The following is a 27352-nucleotide window of genomic DNA, read 5'->3' on the forward strand; positions in this document are numbered from 1 at the left end:
TTTCCCAGTCTGACTACAACTCTCTCCACCCTGTAATGCCCCGTACACACGACCAGACTTTTCAACATCAAAAGTCTGACGGAATGATTCCGGCAGACTATTCGAACGTGTGTGGGCTGCAGCGGACTTTTGATTTGCAAAAGTCTGACAGACTTTAGAAATGGAACATGTTTAAAAATTTTCCGACAGAACTCTGCCGGACCCAGTTCCTACTGAGAAATCCGCTCGTGTGTGTGCTAGTCTGACGGACTAAAAGCGACGCTAGGGCAGCTATTGGCTACTGGCTATGAACTTCCTTATTCTAGTCCAGTCGTACGTCATCACGTTCGAATCCGTCGGACTTTGGTGTGATTGTGTGTGGCCAAGTCCGTTCATTCAGAAAGTCCATCAGAACTCTGTCAGAACTCCGTCAGAACTCCGTCGAAAGTCTGTCGGACTTAAGGCCCATACACACGATCTGACTTCTTGACAACAAACATGCAAATTAGCTGTTTTGGAGCAACATCCGATCTTGTGTACGCTCCATCGGACAAACTTTTTTCGGTTTTCATCTGACTTTTGTTGGCTGTGCGAACGGACAAACTTTCTGGCAACAAAAGTCCGATGGAGCAAAGTCTGATCGTGTGTACAGAAAACCATAGGACTTTTGTACAAAGTACAAACAGACATGCTCAGAACCAATGCAAAAGATCAGACAACAATACAGAAGTTGACCAAAGGTGGCGGTAAAGAGCAGAAAAAACACATGATTTGGTGAAAGTTGGCTGAAAATGTCTTGCTGTGTGTATGCAATACAAGTTCACGGCCGACGCCCTTTGTACAAAAATCCAAGGGAAAGTTTGTACGAAGTCCTATCGTGTGTATGAGGCTTTAGTCCCTCGAAAAGTCTGGTAGTGTGTACGCGGCATTATAGTCAACATCCACCACTTTTTTTTTTTACAATAATGTTTTACTATACTCCTCTTCTCCATCCCATAACTTACTTATATCACATTTACTACTGCCCTCTCCTCATTATTGTACTTATCCTCTCCTGCGTAGCCCACATACCAACATAACTTCCAGGACACTGGAATATGTGCCTTCACTTAAACCTGTTCATCATCTCACTTCTCTCACCATTTGGCTTCAGTTGACTTTAAGGGGTAATTTCACCCAATCCTAGCTCTCACTTACCTAACTTTCACCCACACACACCAGCACCAATGCTGTATCCTGGCCTAGGCCGATAAGGCTCAGACCTAGGGCAGCACTTTGCAGGGGGCAGCATGGAAAGAGTCCCCGCTGGCTTGTGCTACACTGTTAGTTTAGCACCAGTCTTATGGGGTGGACTGGGCTGAGGGGAAAATTAGTCTAGCGCCCCCATAAAGCGACCTCAATGCTTCCGGTATGCGGGCGGCTGGCATTCCGCAACTGTGGGGGGAGGGGGGTGCCACTTCTAATTTTGACTGTCCTCTCATCCTGGACCACAAACCTTCTTCACTGTACTATATGTTTTCTGCTGCACCTTTGGCATGGTTATATCTTCTTAGTCCTCTCCATAAAATTATCAGAAATTTGTGCTTAAAGTAGAACTATAGGCAACATTTTTTTTTTCATTTTGGATAGAGTAAGGGAGGGTTATAACCTCTGTCCCATTTTACCATCCCTGTCCCATTGCAGATATTTCCCTTAATTTCCTGCCCATAACCAAACTGGAAGTGAGAGGAAATATGCAAATTAACCACTTCAGCCCTGAAAGAATTTACCCCCTTCCTGACCAGAACGCTTTTGCAATTGGTCACTGCATCAATTTAACTGACAATTGCGTGGTCATGCGACCTGGCTCCCAAACAAAATTGACGTCCTTTTTTTCCCACATATAGAGCTTTCTTTTGGTGGTATTTGATCACCCCTGTGGTTTTTATTTTTTCCTATAAACAAAAAAAGAGCGCCAATTTTGAAAAAAAAAACGCATTATTTTTTATATTTTGCTATAACAAATATCCCCCAAAGATATATTAAAAAAAAAATTTTTCCTCAGTTTAGGCCAATACGTAATCTTCTACATATTTTTGGTAAAAAAAAATCACAATAAGCGTTTATTGATTGGTTTGCACAACATTTATAGCGTTTACAAAATAGGGGATAGTTTTATGGCATTTTTATTGCTTTTATTAATTTTTTTTTTTTTTACTAGTAATGGCGGCGATCAGTGATTTTTATTAAATAAGCACCTGAATGACCACAACATACAGGGATATACAATGGAATACTAACACACACATAGGTTGGACTTGATGGACTTGTGTCTTTTTTTCAACCTCACCTACTATGTAACGATGTAACTTTAAAAACAAGATTAACACAATTTAGGTGAGATTGCTAATGTCTAGTTATCTTCACCAGTTACTATACCATCTCTACCTACCGCCACACTCTTTTGACCCAATCACTACAGAGGAGGTTTCTAAACTTTTCTCTGACACCATCCTAACCACCGGCCACCTGGACCTCATTTATTCACAATTACTCTACCCTCTTACTTTATTGCCTCACTCACATCATCAATCTCTCTCTCTATTGGCACCTTCCCCTCCCCTCTAAAATATTCACTATTGGACACCATGAGTCTAAACAACCGAAGACCCATCTTTTTTTTCTCCCATTTACTGCCAAATGCCTGGTCTGCAAGTGTCTAAACTGCTACCTCACTGATAATAATCTTCTGGACAACATTCCACAAAAACTGCCCTTCTAAAACTCACTAATTGCATAATAACTGCTAAACCAATCTTCATTACTCGCTCCTCTTACTTTTAGATCTGTCTACTGCCTTCAACATAGCTCATTACCCACTCCTTCAAAAAAAACAAATCCACTTCCTTGGCCTCCAAGACTCTTTTTATGGTTCTCCTCCTCTATGCACTCCTTTAGTGTTCCCTACAGCTCTACATCCTCCTATCTTCTTCCTCATTCCATTTGGGCTCCCCCAAGGCTTTGTCTTTGAACCCCTTCTGTTCTCTATATACTTATTTTGCCTTGGTCAGTTGATAACCTAAAATGTCTTTAAATACCCCCTCTATGCCCATGATGCCCAAATGTATCTCCATTAATCTCAACTCACCCCTTCAGTCTCCTTGCTCATCAATAATATACTAATTAACATATCAGTATGGATGTCAAACCACTTTCTAAAATATATTCTTTAAAAAACTGAGCTCAGATATTCACTACCCCAACCCCCATGTCTCCTCCCCAGAGCTTCTAATGAGATCATTAGCACCACAATTCTTTTCCCTCCTATCATGGATCTAGGTGTAATCTTGGACTCTAACGTCTCCTTTCATTCCCTCATTCATTGCCCAAATCTTGCTGCCTACGCCTATGTAACATTTCCAAAATACATCCCGTGATAAAGTATGACTAAGAGTAAAACTTTTTTAGGTTTTAGAGTGGAGACGGATTAAACGCTGGTTAGGTTTTTATTGCTTTCAGTTTCCTTGTTGGAGAGATTAAACCTCTTTATTTATAATGGTGATCATGATCAGTGAAAGGAAATATTAAATTTTAAGTGGTCACTATAAAGGCCCGTACACACGATCAGACTTTTTGAAAACAAACATGCAAATTAGCTGTTTTAAGGCAACATCCAACCGTGTGTACGCTCCATCGGACAAACTTTTTTGGTTTTCATTGGACTTTTGTTGGCTGTGCGAACGGACAAACTTTTCGACAACATAAGTCTGATGGAGCAAAGTCCGATCGTGTGTACAGAAATCCATCAGGCTTTTCAAACACGCATGCTCAGAACCAATGCAAAAGATCAGACAACAATACAGAAGTTGACCAAAGGTGGCAGTAAAGAGCAGAAAAAACACATGATTTGGTGAAATCTGGCTGAAAAAGTCACATTGTGTGTATTCTTAACAAGTTCAGGGCCAATGCCCTTTGTACAAAAGTCCACGGGAAAGTTTGTATAAAGTCCGATTGTGTGTATGAGGCTTTACAAGAATAGAGAGGAAGTCTTCTAATTGGGACAGTAGCTGTGACCTTGGTGATTCCAGGGATTTCCCTCACTTTTGAGGGATTTTATTTTACTTCCTGTTGTGACTTTGGAAATGGAAGTGAAGAGAAATTTTGGCAATGGAATACAAACAATAAAAAAACAACAAAAAAAAACAAACAACTGGGGTTCTGGTCTTCCCATAACTGATCCAATAAAAAAAAAAGTTTTGTCTTCAGTTCTACGTTAATCAATGACACAACCAAGCTACTTTTTCACTCTTTCTTTCACCTCGGCCACTGAAACTCTCTCCTCTTTGGTCTCCCTCTACACAGGTTACCTACTTACAGCCTATCATGAAGGTTGCTGTCAGACTCATCTCACCTTATCAACCGTTCAATGTCTGCCATTCCTCTCCACCAATCCTTCCACTGGCTTCCGAACACCCAACAAATAAAATTCAAAATATTAACAATAGCTTACAAAGTCGTTTGCAACTTTGCCTCCAGCTACATCACCAACCTCATCTCAAAATACACCACAACATCTGCTTTGCTCCTTCCAAGTCCTCCAGTTCTCTAGCTCCCTTGTCACCTAGTCCCATGCTCACCTCCAGAACTTCTTCCGAGCCTATCTCATCCTCTTCAGCTCCTTACCCCAATCTGTCCAACTATCTACTATTCTCTTTACCTTCAGGTGATACCTGAAAACACATCTTTTTAGGGAAGCAAATAATGCCTCCCATAACTATCAAATGAATCTTACTTTCACATACAACCCATCCCGCACAAATTCCACCTTTTGTATAATTTTACCATCTCTTTTGATGTGCAGGGGTCCCCTTAACCTCATCCTAAATAGTATTGTGGATGTACTGTCTTCTTTTTTTTTATATAAAGTATTTTCCAAACTGTTGGTGGTATATAAACACTATTTTATTCTTATATTAAATACCTACTCCTGGTAACCAAGATTGTTGTCATTGGAAAAAAAGTCTCTCCATAGAGAGGAAGATGGAATATTTCCCTATTTTTTGTTGTTGTGACAACTAAATATATTGGATTCTCCTTCATGTTTAATCCTGATGACAGTAGTCACTAGGACAAATAAAGAGAGTGGATCTCCCATACGGGGACACAGACAGCAAGACAAAAACTACCAAGGGTTCAAACCTTTCACAACTCTATCTAAAACTAAGCTTTAGTTACGTTGTAAGACAATTTCGAAAAAAAATATATACTTTGCAACTTATTGATATATTTTATTATATTTAAAGGTATTTTTTCTGTAATGACACAGATCATGCTCAAAAGTAATATTACAACAATATTCTTGTTGGGATTCCACAATATGGGAAAATTTAAGCTACTGGTCTTCACCTCAATCCTTATGGTATATTGTGCAGCAATATGCGGAAACCTTTTAATCATCACACTGGTGTCCTACAGCAAAACCCTTCAATCTCCTATGTACTTCTTCCTTTTCCAGCTGTCTGTAACTGACATCATATTGATTACTGATATTGCGCCTAACATGCTTAATATTTTACTACATGGGCAGACATCCATATCTTTCCCTGGATGCATCACACAGCTTTATTTTTTTGTTTTATCAGAGACATTTGAATGTCTTCTTCTGACAGTGATGTCCTACGACCGTTATCTAGCCATTTGTTATCCTCTGCATTATGTCTCCATTATGAGTCAAGTTCTTTGCATTACATTTGTTTTTGTAGCCTGGCTGTTAAGTAGTTCTTTAACATCTTTTATAATACATGGTGTGTGTTCATTAGAATTCTGCGGGCCAAATACTATTGATCAATTCTTCTGTGATTTTTATCCTTTGATGAAACTTTCTTGTTCAGACACATCCATTGTCCGGATGGAATCCACATTGCTTTGTACTGCTGTCGTAGTTTTGCCATTCTTCTTGATAGTACTTTCATATATCTACATTGCTTTAACCATATTAAAGATATCATCCATTTCAGGAAGGCTGAAATCCTTTTCTACTTGCAGCTCCCATCTGACAGTTGTGTCTATATTTTATGGGACTCTAATCTCCATGTATGTTCTTCCAAGTGAAGGGCAGTCACAGATGGTCAGTAAAATACTGTCTTTATTGTACACAGTGTTTACTCCTTTTATAAACCCTTTTATATACAGTTTGAGGAATAAAGACATCAAAAATGCTTTGGGGTATATAACTCATACTAAAAAAAGTCTGTGAGGCTTTTGCAAAATAAAAAATAAAATCCGGAGTGCGCATGCGCGAGGCTTCCAAGATGGCCGCGATCATCTAAAGCTCCGCTGCCTCGCGGAACAACGGAACCCCTACCGCACGGCACGGCTACCCTTCCGCTTCCCGAGCTATAGGGGCGGAATCCCGAAGTGTTGGGGCACATTTCTGAATGACCGGTGGACTGGCTAAACGCAATCTCGGCCCGCTGTTCGCTTCATTGGACGTGAGGGAGAAATCCAAGATGGCCACCGCAGCACAGCTCCTGTCTCAGGATCACAGATCCGCAGGCACAGTGGATTTCAGGTCAGATACAGACTTTCCTCCTCTCCACGCCACCCCAGGCAACCCCAGGGGTCTCCCCAAGGAAGCCACACCGTCCCCGGCCTCCACGGTCTCTCTGCTGGAACGCACCATCCAGGAGTTCTCTCCCTCCCCAGCGGGGACCTACAGAGTTACCCAGACCGCCATGGCCCCCCACGAGGCTGCTCATACAGACCCAGTCTCCCACATGGATGCCCTGTTTGGCAAATTCTCTGAATTATTAGAGAGGGGCCTCTCCCAAACTGCCTTGCAAATCACGGGGGAATTGAAAGCTGATTTTATTAACCTAGGCTCCCGGATCGAAACGATCGAACATAAAATGGAGGATACCATAGCCAGATCCATCCAAAACTCCAGACACATCTACTCAGTACAGGAGCAATTGGACATAGCCATGGCCCGTATAGATGACCTCGAAAATAGGTCACGCAGATATAACGTCAGAATTCGCGGGCTTCCAGAATCAATAACTGATGTGTCCAGGGCGGTGCAAGACCTCATTCAACAGCTAATCCCAGACATCCCAGCTACCAAGCTTGAACTTGACCGGGTCCATAGAACCCTCGGCCCCCCTAGGAAGGATGGCACCCCGCGAGATGTTCTGGCCAAGCCACATCACTTCTCGGTGAAAGAAGAATTCATGAAGAGAGCCAGATCCCTGCAACACGTCAATTACCAGGGACACCAGGTTCAGATCTTTGCGGACCTCTCCCCCTCCACGATACAGAGACGAAGAGCTCTAAAACCCCTCTTGCTTGCAATGTCCCACAAAGACATAAAATACAAATGGGCATTCCCTTTTGCGGTCAGGTTCACGGACAAAGGGAAGTCTTTTGCCTTCTCCACTTTTCCCGAGGGGGAAAAGCTCCTCACCAAGCTGAAAATCATCTCTCAAGAAGCTGACATGGACACTTCTAACCCTAGCCAGGGATCTAACAAACGACCCACTCCTAACAGCCCACAATCCCCGTTATGGACCTCCGGAAGAGCCAAGAAGGTCAAGGATAATGCACCCACCTGAGCAACTTCCAGTCCCATTATCAATCTCTCCATTTTGTGACTGACCGTCTGAGGTCCTGGAGAGGGCCGGAGGACTGCTCCCCAAACTTGGAAAGTTTGGCCCTCCAACCCTTTTTGCCCTCCCCTTGCCTAGGACTTGTGCTACCCTTGTTCTACCCTTATCCCCATTGCCTCCAATAATCCGGGACGCTATGCAGTACTTTGTCCATCTACTGGACTGCCCGTAACCCCGCATATATTTTTTTTTGTTTACATACCCTCGAAATGGGCCCTAAGGTTGCATTGAGGATTTCCCAGGGGGCTGCATTCCTCAGCACCCCCCCTGGATGTACCATCCTTCCTTATGCCTTAAGAACAGCGTTCATTTCTTAGCCCCAGTGTCTTCTAGGCATTATGTTTAGCCGTGCCTCAAAAGAAAAGTTCCTTTTTATGTATATTGCAGCTTTTATGTTATTGCTATTTAAAGTTGTTTTCACAGTTTGGGTAGTTACCCGACTAGGGGTCCCCAGTTCCGCGAGGGACCACATGTGTAACTCTCCCTCCCTCGGCCTTTCCCAGGCGTCTGAGGGTCGGGACTCCTGACCTTATGGGTCGGTTGTCTTCATTGTGTTTGCTTGGGATTTCGGGGGGTGTCTCCTGCCCTGATCTCCTCTTTCTCTTCTCAGGAACCCTTTCTTTCCTTGCCCTTTCTCCCCTTCTCTTCCCCCTTGATGGTAAGCTTCCCCCGTTGAATGTTTGCATGACACTATTTTTTTTCTCCTCAGGTTGGGCTGAGCCAACCCAGTCGACATGGTATCCTGGGAGACATCCTCGGGCCACCGATCTCAATGCCCTTACCAAGAACCCAGCTATAGATTGGGTAAGTGAGGTCGTTTTCAGATGCTGGGCTCCCCCTCTGCTCCATGGCTGATCCACAGGCTGCTAGGCTTAAGATAGCCTCCCACAACATTCAGGGTCTTAATTCCCCCATCAAACGGAGAAAAGCCCTCGATTACTACAAATCCCTGAAACTAGATATAATTCTGCTTCAGGAAACCCACTTTCCTATCCGGTATAGTCCCAAGTACCTACATGCCCACTTCCCTCAGTTCTTCTTAGCCAACGCGGAATCCAAGACCAAGGGGGTGGCCATTTTGATGGCCAAAACATGCAAATTCAATAAGAGTTTTGAAAAAGCGGATCCGGAGGGCAGATTTTTACTTGTAAAGGGCACTGTGGGGGACCAACTGTACTCCTTGGTCTCCTACTATGCCCCGAACACGGGTCAGGCCAAATTTTTCGAATCCATGCTACGTACCTTAGCACCTCTTTTAGAGGGGACGGTTATTGTCGGAGGAGACTCTAACGTCGCCTTTGATCAAGGACTTGATAAATCCTCCCCCTCACGTCCCCGCTTAACCAGGCCCACAAAGGCAAGCTTACGGATTGCCAAATTGCTACACGCTCATGGGCTATCCGATGTCTGGCGGGAATTAAACCCCACAAAGAGAGACTACACTCACTTCTCAGCGCCTCACCAATCATATGCACGCATAGACCACATACTTGTCCCCTCCTCGCTCCTTCCCAGGATGCTCAAAGCCTCCATCACTGACACAGTGATCTCAGATCACTCTCTTGTAATTGTGACGGCCCTGGGGGGCTCGAGTGGGAGACATCCTAGGCATTGGAGGTTAAATGAATCCCTCCTTTCGGAGCCATCACGAGTTATAGATCTCGACAAAGCATTGAAGGAATATTTTTCTATTAATGCGACTCCTGATGTCTCCCCCGAGACCCTGTGGGCGGCGCACAAAGCTTACATTAGGGGAAAATTCATGCAATTGGGTTCTCAAATAAAACGGGAAAGGCAATCAACCATCCTGAAGCTAGAAGAGGAATACTCTAAACTCAGAGCTCTTCACAAAAAGGACCCCCTCCGTACCCCCACGGCCATACTAGACAGGACTCGCTTAGAACTAAATCTCGCCCTCACCACGAAAGCTGAAAAATCAGTTAGGTGGGCTGGCCACAAATTTTACTCACAGGCGGATAAAATAGGCACTCTCCTGGCCAATAGACTCTCCCCTAGAACCAAGCTGAGCACCCTCCCTCGGATCAGAAGCGCGGGACTCCCGCCCACGTCTAATCCGGTCACAGTTCTGAATGCCTTTCAGAAATTCTACACCTCTCTCTACAGTAGCTCCCCACCCCCCAAAGATAACCTCCTCCCAAAGTTTTTGGAGGGTCTGCCCATCCCGGCCTTATCGGACGTTCACAAACAAGTTATGGAAGCCCCCTTCCAGACAGAGGAGATACTGGAAGTCATTAAGACTCCTAAAAAAAGCTCCGCCCCTGGTCCCGACGGCCTTTCGATCCCTTACTATAAAGCCTTTGCCAACACACTAGCTCCCCACCTGGCCAATCTCGGTAACCATAAAGCTAATGGAGACCCCCTGGATCCCCACCTTAACACGGCGTATATCACGGTCATCCCCAAACCTGGCAAGAACTTGGAAGATGTCAGCAACTACAGACCGATTTCCCTTATTAATAATGATCTCAAAATTCTTACGAAAGTTATGGCCAATAGGTTAGCCTCCTTTATTGGACGCTATGTCCACAAGGATCAAGTTGGTTTTATTCCCGGCAGACAGGGACCTGATCAAATTCGGAGGGCGATCGACATTATCTCCATTTTGCAGTCTAATTGGGAAGGGGGATCCGGACAATCTGGCTTCCTCCTTTCCTTAGATATTCAAAAGGCTTTCGACTCGGTCTCATGGCAGTACATCTTCCAGCTCTTTGACAGGTGGGGATTTGGGGCTCGCTTCCTTGGCTTATTACAGGCCTTATACTCCCAGCCGAGGGCCCAAATTCGAATGCAGGGATACCTTTCTGAGCCAATTCCCATCACCAGGGGGACCAGACAGGGGTGCCCCCTATCCCCCCTCATATTTGCAATAGCCATTGAAACACTGGCGATCGCAGTCCGCCACAATATGGACATTAGAGGTGTCCAATGCGGTAGTCAAACGCACAAATGTGGACTCTTCGCGGACGACATACTGTTGTTCCTCACTTCCCCCCTCACAACCCTACCCAACTTATCCCGGGTATTGGACGACTTTGCCAAGGTCTCAGGCTTGAGGGTTAATTACTCCAAGTCTGTGGCGTTGAATGTTTCTCTCCCCACTCACCAAGTCCTCTCTCTCAAACAATCCTTTCCGTTCCAATGGAGTGACACTGCCATCCAATACTTGGGTATCTTCCTCACACCTAAAATAGAGATGCTATATGCCCACAATTACCCCAAATTATACAGACAGCTGGAAACCGACCTCTCCTCATGGTCTAAACATGAATTATCCTGGCTTGGCCGGATTAACTCCATAAAAATGACCTTTCTCCCCAAAATCCTTTACTACTTTCGAGCCCTGCCAATACCAGTTCGGAAGGACCACCTTTGCTCTCTGCAAAGCAAAATACTGAAATATATTTGGGGTAATAAGGGATACCGTCTACCGCAAAACACGCTCTTCCTGCATAGACGCAGAGGGGGGCTGGGTCTGCCTAACCTCCACAAATACTACCTTGCAGCTCGCCTAGCCCAACTCTCCTCGATCTACTCCAAATATGAGAAACCGGACTGGCAGTCCATAGAACGTTGTGCGGTACCCTCCTATACACTAGATTTTTTATTATGGTGCCCGCCCAAAGCCAGGCCGCCCATCATGTCCCCATCCCTTTCTCACTCCTGTGCCCTATGGGACGGCCTTCGCAAAGAGCCTTCCCTAGTCTCCACTATAAGACCCCTTGCTCACATGTTCCGTAATCATGACTTCCCCCCCGGTCTGAACATTGAGGCCTTCAGATGGTGGTTGGACAAGGGACTATACCGGATAGGTCACTTTTTTAATTCCAGGGGTCCGATTTCCCTAGCTTATTGTATCGAACACTTAGAGCTACCAAACACAGAGAGGTTCCGCTTCCACCAAATATCTCACTACCTGAACTCACTTTGGAAAAACAAACCCCTTCCTCCTCCCTTTACTGAATATGAAGCCTGGTGTGGTGGAGTCGGGGAGCAGAGGGGTGGTATTTCAGTGATCTACACGGCTCTCACTTCCCCAACGGGTAAATCCCCCTATATGACGGCTTGGGAATCTGATCTCCAGACCTCTGGGAGTCTCGAATCCTGGCAGCTGGCCTTAGCCAGATCCTTTCGGGGGATCCAGAACACCTCACTAATGGAGGCTAGCATCAAATTGATAACCAGGTGGTACCTCACTCCAGTAAGGCTAGCCAGAATATATCCCACGGCTAATCCCTTATGTTTCAGGGGGTGCCAACTTCGTGGCTCCATGATCCACATCTGGTGGGAATGCCCTAGACTCCGTTCGTTCTGGACTAAAATATTCAACTTGATTTACTTAGTCACAGGCTGCCGGGTTTCGAGAACTCCAGAGGTTGCGTTACTCAATACCCCGATTCCTTTGATGTCTGGTAACATTCAGAAACTAACTTATTTTATTCTATTAGGAGCCAAAATTGCGATTGCCTCCGCATGGAAGCAACCCAAACCCTCCTTCCTCGCAGTTAAGAGGAAGATATCGTGGATAATGTCCCAAGAAAAACTATCAGGTATTCTGTCAGACACCACACCTAAATTCCGAAAGGTGTGGGACCCTTGGGCCCGTTACATGGGAATCTCTCTGCTGCCGGGGGTACCCCCAGGCCCTCCCCTAGGAACCAGACCTCACCCCTAAAGCACCCATCCTTACATTGATTGTGAAACATTCCCTCGCTATATCCTTCCACCCTTTCAGGACATAGCTTACCTCCCCCGACCCCTCTGTTCTCCTCTTCTCCTCCTTTCTTCTCTTCTCTGTCCTTCTAGTCGTTCTAAGATTTTGGTTTGCTCAACAGAGCTGTAATTGACAAGTTCACCATACAGTCCAATTTAATGTTGCGGTACCCACGGCAGACGATCCCCCGACTGTTTTTCCCCTCTGCGAGGGAGGGGCCTGGGAGGACACTCCCTCATCCTGGCACAGCAAGTTCCCTATTAGGGGTGTCGGGATGGGGGCTCCTGGGAGTTACCCTAATAGTCCTACCTGGTGGGCTCTCCCGGGGGGGACACCCTCCGTTTACCTCTTATTGATGTAGCCCCTCGATAAGGAAGGGCTTGCCGACTGTACACTCTTGATATTGTCTGTTTTTCACTAATGTCTCATGTTTTTTTACTTACATTGTGACAGCAGGCCCTCCCTGCTACTGCTAGTTTGTGTACTGTTTTACGTATGTAAGTGCCTTTAATATAAAATAAAATATTTTGAAAGTAAAAAATAAAATCCTTGCTATCTTAAGAATAAGGCAGTAAATCCTAACCTTTCCTGGTGCCTGGGCTGCTGGTCACTGCATTGTTTATGGGTACAGTTTGGGCACATCATGGGATCCACTCTCCAATGCCAGGACTTTGGGCCCCAATGATTACCAACATAGCGGCCAGTGGAAAAGGTTTAAAGAAACTAATGGAGCTTTTTGTTCTCCATGCCACCCCTTTGTTAGACCTCCCTGGTTTTAGGTTTTTGGGGCAGAGACATTTGGTCCTCCAGTTATTTTAATGTTATACAATATTGGTATTTGTTAAGCCTGGTACATATGAAGAGAAAATCTGAAAAAAAAAATGATTTTGGTACGATCATCCAATAATCTGATTGCTAGTACACTGCTTTAGAGAGCCGATCACGACAGTTCATGCAAATAATTTAATAAAAGACAAGCATGCAAAAGAAAAAAAAAAAAAAAATGGATGATCCTTCATCCAATTTTCTCATTGTGTTTACTAGGCTTTATTTTTCACTTTTTCACTGTTATTGTAATTTTGTACTTGCTTTGTTGTGTGTGTTATACAAATAAATATTCCTTCTTCAGCTATGGTGTGTCAAAAAATGTGGTGTTTCCAGGAAGGTCAATGACATCCAGAGATAGCAGACCAAAAGATCAGGGGGTAACCATTAGCGATGATCCAGATGTTCCAGTCGAACTCGACTGGAACATCAGGTGGGCTGTTCGTGGGAAATTCAAGCTTCCGCGGAACATGCCGTAATGAATGGTGAAACCATCAATGCACTGTGAGATCACAGTGCATTGACGGCTGCTGATTGGCCAAAGCATGCACCTGACCTGCATGCTTTGGCCAATCACAGCGTGCCTTTGGCCAATCATGGCCAATTACGCCCCACACTATGTAAGGCTGCTTACACGGCAGCTGTACATTGTTTTAGGAATGAGAGCAGAAAAATGACATCTGTAAAGGAAAAAACTTCATTTAAAACTGCTTGTGACTGTAATGTATTGCTGGATCCCGACAATATAGATAAAAATCATATACAAAATGGCCTGCCCCCCAGTCCATTACCAGGCTCTTTGGGTCTGGTATAGATATTAAGGGGAAAACTGCGGCAAAAATAAAAAATTAATTGCATGGGGGTCTCCCCAAAATCCATACCAGGCCCTTTAGGTCTGGTATGGATTTTAAGGGGAACCCCACAGCAAAAATAGCATGGGGTCCCCCCAAAATCCACACCAGGCCCTTATCCGAGCATGCAACCTGGCAGTAGAAGAACCGAGCCAGGCCACATGCCCTCAACATGGGGAGGGTGTTTTGGGGTCCCCCCTACAACACCTTGTCCTTGTGTTGATGGGGAAAAGGGCCTCTTCCCCACAACCTTTGACCGGTGGTTGTGGGGTCTGCGAGTGAGGGGTCCTATCAAAATCTGGAAGCCCCCTTTAACAAGGGAACCCTCAGATCCCACTCCCCTTATGTGATTGGGTATCAGGTACATTAAACCCCTACACATTCACCCCAAAAAAAGTGTAAAAATTGTAAAAATAACAGGAGACAGTTCAGGACAAGTCCTTTATTAAAAAAAAAAAAAAGCATCCCGCGATGTCCATTTATCTTCAGTGCCAGGGCCAATTACATAATTATATAGTTACATAGTAGGTGAGTTGAAAAAAGACGCAAGTCCATCAAGTCCAACCTATGTGTGATTATATGTCAGTATTACATTGTATATCTCTGTATGTTGCGGTCGTTCAGGTGCTTATCTAATAGTTTTTTGAAACTATCGATGCCCCCTCTGAGACCACCACCTGTGGAAGGGAATTCCACATCCTTGCCACTCTTACAGTAAAGAACCCTCTTTACAGTAATGAACTCTCTCGTTACATGATGTCACATGACTTCAAAAGGGGCGGAGTCACCTGTTTACATCACCGTTTGGCCCCGCCTTCATCTATATAACAGCTGTCATGGCAAAAAGCCTGCAGTCATGGGGTGCCTCCCATTTTTTTTTATAAATAACTTGTCCCAAACTCGCTCTCTCACCTCTCTTTTCCTGTGGCCTGCCAGGTTGCATGCTCAGATAAGGAGCTTAGTCAGGGAGGATTTCTATGATTACGTTTGAGTGGTTGAGGCAAAATGCAACAGGGGCAAGGCTCAGGCCGTTCAAATTCCAATCTGTTCAGCGAGTGTTGTGTGGTGTCTCTCATTCCTCCATGCTTTATTGCTTTCTGGATCAAGCATAAGACAGCCTGCACCCTTACATTGCTGTGATACACTGGACCTTTTACTAGACATGTGCAGAGTAAAATATTTCGTTTCGGAATTTCGTTTTCGTCTGAAAACTTAATTTATTTAGTTACTCCCGAAATTCGTTTTTATTTATTTCGTTTTTCGTTCAAAAATTGCATTCGTCCGAAAATCCACATGAATTACGGTCGAATCTGTCTTGGAAGGCTTATGGTGTCTGTCGAATGTATAAAGAAGATTCGACGGAGCTAACTATATAGCGTACTTTAGAACCCTATTAAAGTCTATGGGACTCCAACGTTCAAAATCTAAAGTGCTAATTTTAAAGGCTAATTTGCAAGTTACTGTCCTAAAAAGTGTTTGGGGACCCGGGTCCTGCCCCAGGGGACATGTATCAATGCAAAAAAAAGTTTTAAAAACGGCCGTTTTTTCGGGAGCAGTGATTTTAATAATGATTAAAGTGAAACAATAAAAGTGTAATATTCCTTTAAATTTCGTAGGGGGGGGGGTTGTCTATAGTATGCCTGTGAAGGGGCGCATGTTTCCCGTGCTTAGAATTGTCCCTGCACAAAGTGTCATTTATGCAAGAAAAAAAGTCCTTTAAAATCACTCGCAGCTATTATGAATTGTCGGCTCCCGTAATACAGAGAACACTCATTGAAAGTCATTGATAAAAAAAATAAATAAATAAATAAATAAAAAAGCGTGAGGGTCCCCCAAATTCAATTACCAGGCCCTTCAGGTCTGGTATGGATATTAAGGGGAACCCTGCCTCAAATTTAAGAAAAAATTTGACGTGGGGTTCCCCCTAAATATCCATAACCAGACCCTTCAGGTCTGGTATGGATATTAAGGGGAACCCCGCGTCAAATTTAAAAAAAAATTGACGTGGGGTTCCCCCTAAAAATCCATACCAGACCCTTTATCCGAGCACGCAACCTGGCAGGCCGCAGGAAAAGAGGGGGGACGAGAGAGCGGCCCCCCCTCCCTCCTGAACCGTACCAGGCCACATGCCCTCAACATTGGGAGGATGCTTTGGGGGTCTGTGACCCCTCAAAGCACCTTGTCCCCATGTTGATGAGGACAAGGGCCTCATCCCCACAACCCTGGCCGGTGGTTGTGGAGGTCTGCGGGCGGGGGGCTTATCAGAATCTGGAAGCCCCCTTTAACAAGGGGACCCCCAGATCCCGCCCCCCCCCCTGTTTGAAATGGTAAGGGGGTACAAAAGTACCCCTACCATTTCACAAAGAAAGTGTAAAAAATGTTTAAATAAAACAAACACACTTTTGAAAAATTCCTTTATTAAAAATAAAAAAATAAAAAAAAGATTCCAGCGGCGGTAATCCACTCTTGCTATCCATCGACGGACGGTCATATCTCCAGCGATGTCTAATATCATCCAGCGCAGCGCAGCATCCTTCTTCTGTCTCCGTGGAGGAGACACTACAGGCATTCCGGCGGCTGACGTTTGTTATATACGGAGGGCGGGGCCACCCGTCACCTGACCCCGCCCCCCTCTGACGCAAGGGGAAACCCGGGGTTCCCCGTGACGTATAGGTGACCCCGCCCCCCTCTGATGTAACAGAAACCTGCCTGTGTTACATCAGAGGGGTGCGGGTCACAGATATGAGGTGATATCAACAAGTTTCAAGTCTAAAAACCAAAAAATTTTGCGCTTAAAATAGAAACCACCTCGTGGAGAGAAGTGTTATTATAACACACAAAAAATATAAACGTAATAGATAGCGTAGCCAAGCTACACCAAATAAAGGCAAGTGCACTTAGTATAACTACGCAAGTGTGAAAAAGTCTTTGTGACTCGTGACATGAAAAAACTAAAAAAGTTCAAATAATGGATGTACCAAGTGGCCTGGGACTATACCAAGACCCTACATAAGAAAAGACAATAGTCTCTATAATCCTAGATGATCACTTCACGGTAGAGAGTAGTCAGGATCTGTTGCAATGCCACACGTCAAAATACCCCAGAGGTGAAGACAGCAGCTGGATGTCACCCTTCATACAGATACCACGTTATAAACAGGAAAGGTAATGGATACGCTTACCCAAAGGTGTGGACCCACACACCTTGGTGGTGAGTCATTCAGACATCAAATTGCGATAGACAGCAATTCCTCCATCCAGGTGATGTAAACCTCAGCTATGCCAATACACCATCCAATCTCGGGGTATCCAATCCGGGATGTTTTTTCGGCTCCAAGGTGGTAAAAAGGACAATCACACCCCAAGTTTCAAGTCTAGCTGTTTACCAGAAAGTACTTTATTTATGTTTATACACAATCACCTTCAGAATAGTCCTTTTGCACAGCAATATAACTTTCCCAGCATTCCTTCCACTTCTGGAACGTGTCCTGGAAGTCCTCTTTGGAAGCCTGTTAGGTACCATCTGCTATTCGTTCTGGATCTCCACAATGGTGTCAAATTGGTGACCTTTGAGCTAGATCTTTAACTCACTGCAGCATCACCGTAAACTTACAGAATCACGTGAAATGTCTCTGTAGCAGATTTGCTCAGTTTTGTGAAGAATTTCACATTTGCTCTTTGTTCTAACTTGCTGTCCATGATGAAATAGAACAAGTGGTAACACACGTGGGCAGAATAGCACCAGTTGCACAGCTCCGGATGTACGAAGGATGAGAGAAAACTACTCATGTATGAATACGATCGGAAATTTTGGTCAGAAAAAGCTCTGATGGTTTTCCCGATGGAATTTCGATGGCATTTCGCACAAGCTGTCTTGCATCCACACGGTCACACCAAATTCTGACCATCAAGAACAGGGTGACGTACAGCACATACGACTGGACTAGAAAAAGGAAGTTCAATACCCAGTAGCCAATAGCTTCCATCCCCTAGTTGAATCTGAGCATGTGTGAGTTTTTGCGCATCGGAATTGCATACACACGATCAGAATTTCTGATAAAAAGTTTTTCTGTCTGAAAAATTTAGAATATGCTCTCAAATTTTTGCTGGCGGGAATTCGGCCAGCTAAAAAAGTTTTGACTTAAGTTATACTTTAAAAAATGGTTGTAGGTCCTATATAGAAATCCCACAGCTGCAGTGAAGATGGGGGAGGGATTTCAACCTTTTTTCATTGTTTAGGGCAACTCGGCAGGGCTACGCTCTCTCTGAACCTTTTTGCTATTGCTATGGAGCTTGTGGCGGAGGCTTTACACACCTCCCCCAATATTAAGGTATTGCGGATTGGTTGGTTGGAGGAGAGGGTAGCCTTGTACGTAGATGACTTCTTATTATTTTTATATGATGCTGGACCCTCTCTCCAAGGAGCCTTAAAGATACTGGATTCTTTCTCCACAGTCACAGGGCTGAAGGTAAATTGGACTAAGTCCTTGCTGTTCACAATAGATATGGAGGCCCGTAGTATGTCTTAAAATGATATTCCATAGCAGTGGGTAGAGAATACTTAGGAGTTGTAATTTCCCGCCAAGCGTCTTTTATTCCCCTGAATTTGATTCATATTCTAGGAGATATTGTATCAAAATTTAAAGTATGGAAGTCTCTACCGTTGTCTTTATTGGGACGTATCAGTCTTTTAAAAATGAAAATTATACCAAAATGTATGTATCTATTTAGACACTCTCCCCAGTGGCTTCCTAAGTCCTTTTTTACAAGATTAAACCAACTTTTTTCATCTTTTTTATGGGGATCGAAGAACCCCAGGTACAAATTAACCACCTTGATGCACCCTTATGAACAGGGAGGTCTAGCCTTTCTGTATTTATATAAATAGTTTTTAGCCACTTAGGCCGCATACACACATGCGGACTGTCTGACGGACTTGGTCCGCTGAAACGTGTTTCAGCAGACAGTCCGCTCGTGTGTGGGCTTCAGCGGACTTTTTCAGCGGACAGTCTGGCGGACTAAGTCTTTCGGAATTTCCGTAATATTGTCCATCCAAACTTGGTTTCAGCGGACAGTCCGCTCGTGAGTAGGCAAGTTGGACGGACTAAGTATGGCGCATGCTCAGAAAGGATTTGCACGGCCGAAGGTTGCATTGCAGTGTATTGGACGTCGTATTTCTAGTCCCATCGTACGTGCTGTACACGTCATCGCGCAAGCTTTCAGCGGACTGTCTGTTCATCGTGTGTGGTCAAGTCCGTTCATTCAAAAGTGGGACGGACTGTCTGTCGGATTGTCTGACGGACTTAGTTGGCCAGACAGTCCGCCCGTGTGTACGCGGCCTTAGTTGATAATGGCCACATGGTGGCTGAATCCTGATATATATATATATATATATATATCTCCTCTACTCGGCTGGAAATGACGGTAGTAGATTCTATGGACGCTCCCAAGGCTCTTTTATTTAGGGGCCGTAGGGTACCATATCCGCTGACTGCTTCAATACTCATTTCATTTGAGCTGGGGAGGCTGGTCTTAGATTTTAGCGTTATCCTAAGGGTGTGATTTCTCCAAATGCCCCTCTATGGTTTAATCTTACTCTTCCTTAAATTTTTAAAGCACCAGAGCTTATTGCATGGACTAAATATAACATTAAATTACTCTCCCAAGTGATTACTGATTGGAAATTATCTACTTTCTTTAGACTTACTTCGATTTTTAACATTCCAAGTTCCCATCTATTTAGATACTTCCTGCTTCTTCATACTTTTCATGCAAAGTTTCCACAGTATAGTTTAATGATAAGACATTCCACTTTAAAATCAGTGCTTAGGTCTGAGTATCTGGATAAGCTTACCTGCTTCTTTCCCTTTATTCTTACCCCAAGGGGGTATGAATAATTTATAGACACGTGCACACTAAAATATTTTGTTTCAGAATTTTGTTTTCATCCGAAAAATACATTTATTTAGTTACTCCTGAAATTCATTTTTATTTATTTCATTTAGTTAAAAAATGCATTCGTCCGAAAATCCAAAATAATTAAGGTCATTGAAGGCTTATGGTGTCTGTTGAATGTTCGAAGATTCAACGGAGCAGCTAAACTGTACGACGCTGCAATTGTACATTTCTGGTCGAATGTTCAGCCTACAAGCTATAGTAGAATTCTAATGTTGTATGACACTAGTAATAATTATATTTATTAATTAATATAACTAGTCAACCAACATTAGAATTCTTCTATAGCCTATGGGCGGAGCATTTGACCATAAATGTCCACTACAGTGGCTGCTTCGTCGAATCTTCATGTTGAATCTTTTCTCTCTATGTCGAATAATCTTGGACTAATAGAGAGTTAGGTTAGACACATTCAACCTTTTTTGCTATTGTCTCTATAATGTCGAATCTTTTCTCTCTGTGTTGAATCTTGAAGAAATGGATAATAAGCATGTCTTCCACCCATCTCTTTGAATAGTTGCTGAAATAGCTGCCACTTGAACCTTTAGACAATGTAGTTTGAGACCAAGGTTTAGGTCTACTTGTAGGAAATCTAAGAGGAGCGATAAAGAAGGGAAAGCTGGGTCCGAACACCTACCAGCTGCAAACATTTTGAACTTATTCCAGGTTTTTGTGTATACACAATTTGTGGATGGTTTTCCAGCCTTTAACGGTGTTGAAATTACCGCAGATGAGCAACCTAGGGAATGGAATTTTTTCTTCTCAGCAGCCAAACATGAAGATTCCTCTTGTGAGGTGCTGAGTGTACAAATCTCCCTTGAGAGAGAAGACAAGGTAAGATCGGAATCATGATGGGGTGACAGGTACTGAGGTATATTGCCCAGTGGAACCATGGCCCCCTCGGCCAGTATGTGAGAATTGACACCACTCTGATTCCTTAGGCTATCTGAGGCGGAACATTGAGATTAGAGGTTTGGGGGGAAACGCATATGCTGTCCTGTATTGCCAAGAACTCTAAAAGGCATCCACTGCTTCTGCCTGGGGATGAGGCCGGCGGGAGAGGAATCTGGGTAATTTGGCATTCACGGATGAGGCGAAGTGATCTATTTCCAGAGGATTCTGGAGACTCATAATCCAGTTGCATATTGAGGGGTGAAGTTGCTGTCTTTAAAGTTCCAGGACAGATGATCTGCCTCCTCATTTAGGTGGCCCAGAAGGTAGACTGCCTTCAGATCCAGCAGGTTCCTTTCTGCTCACAAAATAATGGGCTCCACTTTCCTCAATAAAGGGATGCTGTGAGTTCCCCCCTGCTGTTGGATATATGACACTGTCACTTTGTTGTCCAAGCATAACAGGATATGTTTTTGTTCCGGATGATCTCCCAGGTTCACTACTTTGCCAGACACCACCAGCCACATCTCCAGCCACATCATTTTGACTCCAACTTAGTAAGATCCATAAAGCGCATCCAAATATCTGGCTGATGGATACAACCATCTTTAACTCTTGATGTTCTGGATGGTTTAATAATTTTTGATATATACTCTCTATCAACCGGACCTGCATCAAGGGGAAAGTACTACTCTACCTCTCTTCTATAGCTATGGTCTATATAGAGTTATACCACTAAGTTATATAATAAGACCATCCCACAATATACGGACCCTTGGCTGATGTCTTTCACATTTTCTGTTGTTTGTGCGCTGCTCTGACGGACATAGCTTTCTTTTCATTTCTGAGTTATGTTCTTTATCTTTATGAGTGGAGCATCAACATATGGGATATAAGCCACAGATTTGGAACACACAAGCCCTTTGTCCCTGAAGAAGATTTGCATTTTGTTTTTTGAAACACGTTGGACGTTCTGTCAGTCTCATAAAGCTCTGGGCTTTTCCTTGCAGCTGATTTCCATTTCTGCTCCCAATATGTGTGTTTGTTTCATATTTCCCCATGTTCATGTTGTTATATATTATCAATGTGTAATACATTTTGAATATTTTTACCATCAAACTGTTTGTGGCCTGGTTTAAAGTCCCAATCTGAGGAATTCATGTTTTGACTGAATGTATTAGGCATGTGGTCCGCAATCAGTTTAAGCAATTAGTTGCGGTAGAGGGTATTTTTAAACTCCCAGGTTCACTAGGTCTAGATAGGCTGCCCTATCTCTAGGACGTTCAAGACTATTCCCACATGTCTGAGCTGGGCTTGGCCCTTCCTTCTCTGAGCTGGCCAGTCAGCTGTCAGCTAATTGCCAGCTCCCATCTCTCTCCACAGTTATTCAGCTGTTGATCATATCCTGTTCATCAGTCGTGCCTACTTAAGCCAGAGGAGCTCTGCCTTCCCCTTGGTTAACATCACAAGAATCCATCTCCTGCATTCCTGTTTAAAGACTGGCTTTGTCTCGGTATGATTTCATGGTTTCTGACACCGCAGTGGGAAAGTCCCATTTCCCTTGAACTGCAAGTTGATTGCAGTGTGCTCTCCAGCCTCTTGAACTTGCATCAGTAGTAAGTATGGTCCAGGAGAGTCACTGCAGACATTGCGGCTTTGAGATTAGATCTTTCTTCATCCACAATAGAAGACTCCTCTTCATGGGGTTCAAGATGAATATCTGCTGAAACAGCGACTGTTTCTTCCACTGTGACAGGAAGCCTGCTTAAAAAAATCTCAGGTGCCAATAAGCCCAAGGCAGTATCAGGATATAGGATTAAACTCAGGCAACCTGACTCAGAGAGGTGGGATAGTGACCTGACATGACTCGTCTTCTGGGAAATAGCTGTTACTTTCTGGGGAGGGAGACACACTGTTCCGACTGATGTGTTGAATAAGGCTCCTAGGTAGATCATTGACTGGGTTGGAGTGAGAAGACTCTTCTCCCAATTTACTAGCCAACCAAATTCTGTAAGGTTGAAGAGCAAGATCTCTTTGTGTTCCAGAAGCTGCTCTGGATTGGGAGCTAGCAACAGGATGTCATCCAGGTAGTAAAATACCCTCAGTCCTCTCTCTCTTAGAGGGGCTATAACTGAAATCAGGACCTTTGAAAATACTCTTTGGGGAGGTTCAGAGGCCAAAAGGAAGACGCTAGAATTGGTAATGTGTGTGACCGACTGCCACTCTTAGATATTTTTGGAAGACAGGAAGAATGGGTACCTTGAAATAGACATCTTGGAGATCCACTGAAATCATCCAATCTCCTGGCTGCACCATCTGGATGATCGTTTGCAAGGATTCCATCTTGAAGTTATCCAAATGAATGAAACAATTTAGTCGTTATTTTTTTTATTGTGTATTTATAACATTTTCATAGAGATACAGAAGATAAGGCGAACAAATGAACAAATAGTAGATTGTAAAAAGTACAGTCATCAAAAAGGCGTAAATCATAGGCATAGAACATAGAAATGGGTGTACAATGCTCCCTATATTGCAATATCATGAAACTTCAACATAGCAAGTTGGGGGGGTCAAGAGAGCAGGCGACACCAAGGGGACTTAGTATATCACACAAATGAGAGTTAACACTCTCTGGATCCATGGTCAGTGGGTCAGATGAGTAGTGGCAGGGCTTCTATCTTGCTCGTGTTGATTTTGTACCCAAAGATTGAGCTAAATGTCTTTAACAGGTCGTGGAGGTTCGGAAAGGAGGTATGGGGGTTGGTCAATGTCAGTAGAATGTTGTCAGCAAATAAATATAATTTATATTACCTTTGGTGTAACGAGACACCAGGGATGTCAGGATGAGTGCGAATGGCTTCAGCTAAAGGTTATAAACAAGGAATAAAGAGTAGAGGAGATACCCTTTGTCTGGTACCATTACTTAAGGGGAATGATGGCGACAAATAGGAGGATAGTTGGAGTTGGGAGGAAGGTCGGGAATATAGGGTGTGTATTGCTGCCATGAAGGGGCCCTGAAATACATAATTGGAGAGGGTAGCAAACATAAAAGGTGAGTTGAGCCGATTAATGGCTTTTTGTGCATCAAGGCTCAGTATTAGAGCTGGGCAGGTTGTTTTATTTAACAGGTAAATGAGGTCAATGGTGCATCTTGTGTTGCCGCCGGTATGCCTGGCAGGTACAAAGCCTGTCTGTTTAAATCACTTTAGGTAGGCACCTCTTGATTCCTCCAGCTCCCTCCGCTATATTCTGGTGTCCTCGTTGGTATTAAGCATAAAAGAAATGCAAGGGGTCCGACATAGTGTTATACCCTTTATTGTAAACACCCTCTCCCCCCTTACATATTGCACTTACTTAAAAACAATGTAATAAAAGCATCTACATAGGTTGTCAGTATTGTAGAAACTAACGTCTCACCACCAGGCCGATATCCTCTTACGTTACTGCCTGTCAGTAGAGTCCCGTGCGTTCGTTTGGTCCTGTTCAACCTCACTACTTTGCGTGACCACGCCCTGACGCGTTTCGTGATTACGTCTTCAGAGGGCGTGGTCACGCAGTATACGCTGTAGTAATTTATAGTGGACTTAAGGAGGCAGGGTGGTGCCACATCCTCTGTGGTTCCTCCCGTCTCCGCTCGTTTGTTTCTCATCCGGTCGGATCACTGTCCGAAACCTATACACCTCCGGTTTACTCACGTCCGGATATAGTATCCAGTGTCTCCGGAAATAAGGAATCAGTCAGCCATCCGATCGTATGTATTCACATTCCCCACAAAGCTCATCAAAAGTTTATAGCCTTGCGGTCAATGTGTGGAAACATTTATGGTTGTTACTCATATTTAATATAACTGACAAACTTTTTCATTCGTACTGGGTATGATGGTTACATTAGTAAACTCTGCGGTATTAAGTCATTAGTTAGGGACATCTCTCTACCAATGAACTCATTTTTTTATGTATATACAGACCTAAGTAGTGATGGCCGAACGGTTCGCCCGGCGGTCGTTTTGCGGCGAATTTCGGTCGTTCGCGGTCCGCTCGTTCGCTCGACTTTTCCTGTCGTTCGCCCCGGCGGACTTACGTGTTTAATGTGTAAAAGAACTTTGACCTATGATGACACGTCTATCATGGGGTACAGGACAGCCAATTGAGACATGACAGCACATGGACACTTGGACATTCCCCCTAACCTATAAATACACCCGATCCGGTGGCCATTTTACATTCTTTCTTCTGTCACTATAGGGAAAGGTTGCTGTGTGGAGTAGGGACAGATAAAACGCTAGCTATTTGGTACACAAAAGTTCTTTTCAGGACTGGTATAGGTGTTAGGTGTATATAGGTTTGCTGTGCTACTGATTCTTGCAGCAGCCTGAGTGTCTTTTGTCAGTTTAGAGAAAGGGAAAGGACGGTGTGTGCTACAGGGACAGCCAGATTAGTCTTTCATCATCATCATCATCATCATCATCATTAGCTGTTACTATCAGGTCCACAAAAGAGCTGTTCCAGTAACCACTAATCGTTCCAGTCTACTCTTTTTTGCCACTTTGTATAGGGACAGGAAGGAAGCAGTGTTGTCAGGCAGTGAGGGTCAGTTTAAAGACTTGCTGTTACTATTAGTTCCACAAAGGTTCTTTTCAGGACTGGTATCAGTGGTACGGTAATAGGCTTGTACACGTATAATATTCTTTCTCTAACACACAACCTGCTTGGTCCACAAAAGTTCTTATAAGGACTGGTAACTTGGTCTAGGGTGCTACAGTACATAGGGTTGAGTGAGGTACAGTCTGCTGTTCTGTAAGGACCGCTATTGGTCCACAATAAATAGAGTTGAGGTGCACCACTGCTGACCGCTGCCCTATACTGCAGCAGTCCTTCATTAGTATAGGGACTGAAGTACAGTCTGCTAATCACTAACACACAACCTGCTTGGTCCACAAAAGTTCTTATAAGGACTGGTAACTTGGTATAGGGTGCTACAGTACATAGGGTTGAGTGAGGTACAGTCTGCTGTTCTGTAAGGACTGCTATCGGTCCACAATAGATAGAGTTGAGGTGCACCACTGCTGACCGCTGCCCTATACTGCAGCAGTCCTTCATTGGTATAGGGACTGAAGTACAGTCTGCTAATCACTAACACACAACCTGCTTGGTCCACAAAAGTTCTTATAAGGACTGGTAACTTGGTCTAGGGTGCTACAGTACATAGGGTTGAGTGAGGTACAGTCTGCTATTCTATAAGGACTGTTATCGGTCCACAATTCATAGGGTTGAGGTGCACCACTGCTGACCGCTGCCCTATACTGCAGCAGTCCTTCATCGGTATAGGGACTAAGAGTTTTGTCACAGGGTCATTTAAAAAATGACAGGCAGAGGAAGAGGCAGGCCCTTCCGCAGGGGTGGTAGGGGTAGGGCAGGAGCAACAGCCTTGAGCCAAAGTGGGAAGTTGCAGAAGGTGCGTTCAATTACTTTAAAGGACGCACCAGACTTGGTTGAGTGGCTCACTCAGCCTTACTCTTCTGCACCCTCCTCATCCTCTCGATCTGCACCCTCTTCTTCACTCTCTGCTATGTGCACCCCCAAAGACACTACCACCAACAACACCACCACCACCACCACATTCCTTCCGCTTGAGTCACAGGAATTATTTTACGATCCATATCAAGAGGACATTTCTGATGCGCAGCCACTCTTGGTATTGGATCAGGAAGAGGAGGTAGCAACAACCGCTACTCAGCAGTCTGACGACAGTACCCAGATCAGCCCAAGGAGGAGGTTGGTCCCCGGTGTTGCTGCCTACTCCGAGATCTCTACTTATAGCGGTGGGGAAGGTGACGTTGATGATGACGTGTCTAGTGATCTCACGTGGGTGCCCACAAGAGAGGAAGAGGAGGGGAGTTCAGAGGGAGATATGGACCAGCAGATAGGGAGGAGAAGCAGGACTAACTTACATTGCACAGGAGGGACAAAGCAGACTGAAAATGTATCAGGAGCGAGTCATCGACCATGTACGGTCATATCTGGCGCTCCCAGGACACCGGCACATGGCTCTGCAGTGTGGGCTTTTTTCAACGTGTCCGCTGCTGACAATAGCATTGCCATCTGCAATCTTTGCAGTCAACGCATTAGTCACGGTAAGCCCAACACTCACCTAGGGACGACCGCCTTAAGAAGGCACATGAGCAGCCATCACCGAGCCGAGTGGGAGCAACGGAACACTCAAAGCCACACTGCAGGCTCTCACCGTCCAGCCTCGTCTTCTACTTCTCCTCTCTCCTCACAATTGTCCTCCACTCCACCTTCCATCACGCCAAGCTCACGTTTTTCTGCAAAAAGGCAGGCTTCCGTGGGCCTAATGTTCGAGCGTAAAAAAATGATGACGCCGGATAACCCTCTTGCCCAACGGTTGACGGCTGGCTTGTCAGAACTGATAGCCCGCCAACTACTGCCATATAAACTGGTGGACTCGGAGGC

The 27352-nt window shown here is 44.4% G+C and overlaps 1 protein-coding gene across 1 annotated transcript; it reads left to right on the forward strand.

The window, feature by feature from the left end:
* The first annotated feature begins 5009 nt into the window (after positions 1 to 5009).
* On the forward strand, positions 5010 to 6236 carry LOC143964016 (olfactory receptor 11L1-like). Its single transcript, XM_077473735.1, has one exon. The coding sequence runs from the start codon at positions 5276 to 5278 to the stop codon at positions 6212 to 6214; it is 939 nt and encodes a 312-aa protein (XP_077329861.1). The 5' UTR covers positions 5010 to 5275; the 3' UTR covers positions 6215 to 6236.
* Positions 6237 to 27352: the final 21116 nt, after the last annotated feature.

This window comes from Lithobates pipiens, unplaced genomic scaffold, assembly GCF_037356315.1.
Source record: "Lithobates pipiens isolate NorthernLeopardFrog02 unplaced genomic scaffold, aLitPip1_a1.2 Scaffold_8, whole genome shotgun sequence".
In the NCBI taxonomy this organism is placed as follows: Eukaryota; Metazoa; Chordata; class Amphibia; order Anura; family Ranidae; genus Lithobates; species Lithobates pipiens.